The sequence below is a fragment of the Cryptosporidium hominis genome (genome assembly GCF_000006425.1).
Source record: "Cryptosporidium hominis TU502 chromosome 6 CHRO016106, whole genome shotgun sequence".
Classification (NCBI taxonomy): domain Eukaryota; phylum Apicomplexa; class Conoidasida; order Eucoccidiorida; family Cryptosporidiidae; genus Cryptosporidium; species Cryptosporidium hominis.
In genome coordinates this window covers 1-1,003 of record NW_666365.1, presented here as the reverse complement: position 1 = coordinate 1,003, position 1,003 = coordinate 1, and the positions used below count along the sequence as shown (strand labels likewise).

The 1,003-nt window shown below is 29.8% G+C and overlaps 1 protein-coding gene across 1 annotated transcript; it reads right to left on the bottom strand.

Moving 5' to 3' along the window:
* Window positions 1–233: 233 nt before the first annotated feature.
* Chro.60304 (hypothetical protein) lies at window positions 234–725 on the bottom strand. Its single annotated transcript, XM_659809.1, has 1 exon — window positions 234–725. One exon carries the CDS (start codon window positions 723–725, stop codon window positions 234–236), a length of 492 nt encoding a protein of 163 aa, XP_664901.1.
* Window positions 726–1,003: the final 278 nt, after the last annotated feature.

The following is a 1,003-nucleotide window of genomic DNA, read 5'->3' as shown; positions in this document are numbered from 1 at the left end:
AATATTATACCCTCAATATTTCATATTCCAATAAAAAAACTGTTCCCAATCCAATTAATTAACAAGTTTGCAAAGATGGGTTTTCCTAATAATTATATTTATTACCAAGAATTACAAATGAGCTCAAGCATTTATTCAATTTTATTCTATGCATTAATATCTTTTATAATATTAATGCTTTTACTTATTAAGTTAATTATTTGCAAAAGAAGTAGCAAAAGAATGTATCTTAACTAAATTTCAAGATCAAGTTGAAAATTAATATTTTTGAGTTTTTCTTCTAGTTCTAACTTGGTGTTTCTGACCTTCCATCTAATTACGTGTAAATAAATGTATGAAAGCGTATTTTTATTTGAAGATTGGACACATCTTAGACATACTTCCATTTCCAAATTAGAAATAGGGTCAGTAGGTATATTAAGAGCTTTATCGTTATCAAACAACTGTACCTGTCCAATTATCCCAACAGGCTTACATTCTTCTGAATTATCTTCCATAGAACTCAGAAATTCACAATTTGTTGGGGCTTTTCCAAAAGAGTATATTGTTTGAATTCCTAAAGAGTTATTTAAACCCTCCATGTGATTCCAAATGATATCAGCAAGTTCAATAATGCGATTGTATAAGATTTTTGATTCTATCTCTTGATCACCGATTTTATCTACATAGGCAAGAAGTTTGATCACGTTCCAGTTTGACATGGTAAAGGGAAGTATCTTGGGCATTGAATCTGTTGTTTCTATCTCCAAAGCTCCAATTAAATAAATTGCAAGAGATTTCCAAAGAGATGATTTTCCAATATCCACTCCACAAAGACAAACTGAGTCTCCTACAATTGTTTGAAGACAATTAAGACAAAACCAGCTTAAACTGATTTGCTGAATATGCAATATTGAACTTTTGAGCGAAAACACTAAATCTGGATCTATGCTTTTGAACTTATCAAAGTTTAATATTGGGCTGAAACTAGGATTAAAGTTAATCTGAGAAATATCTGTAGATA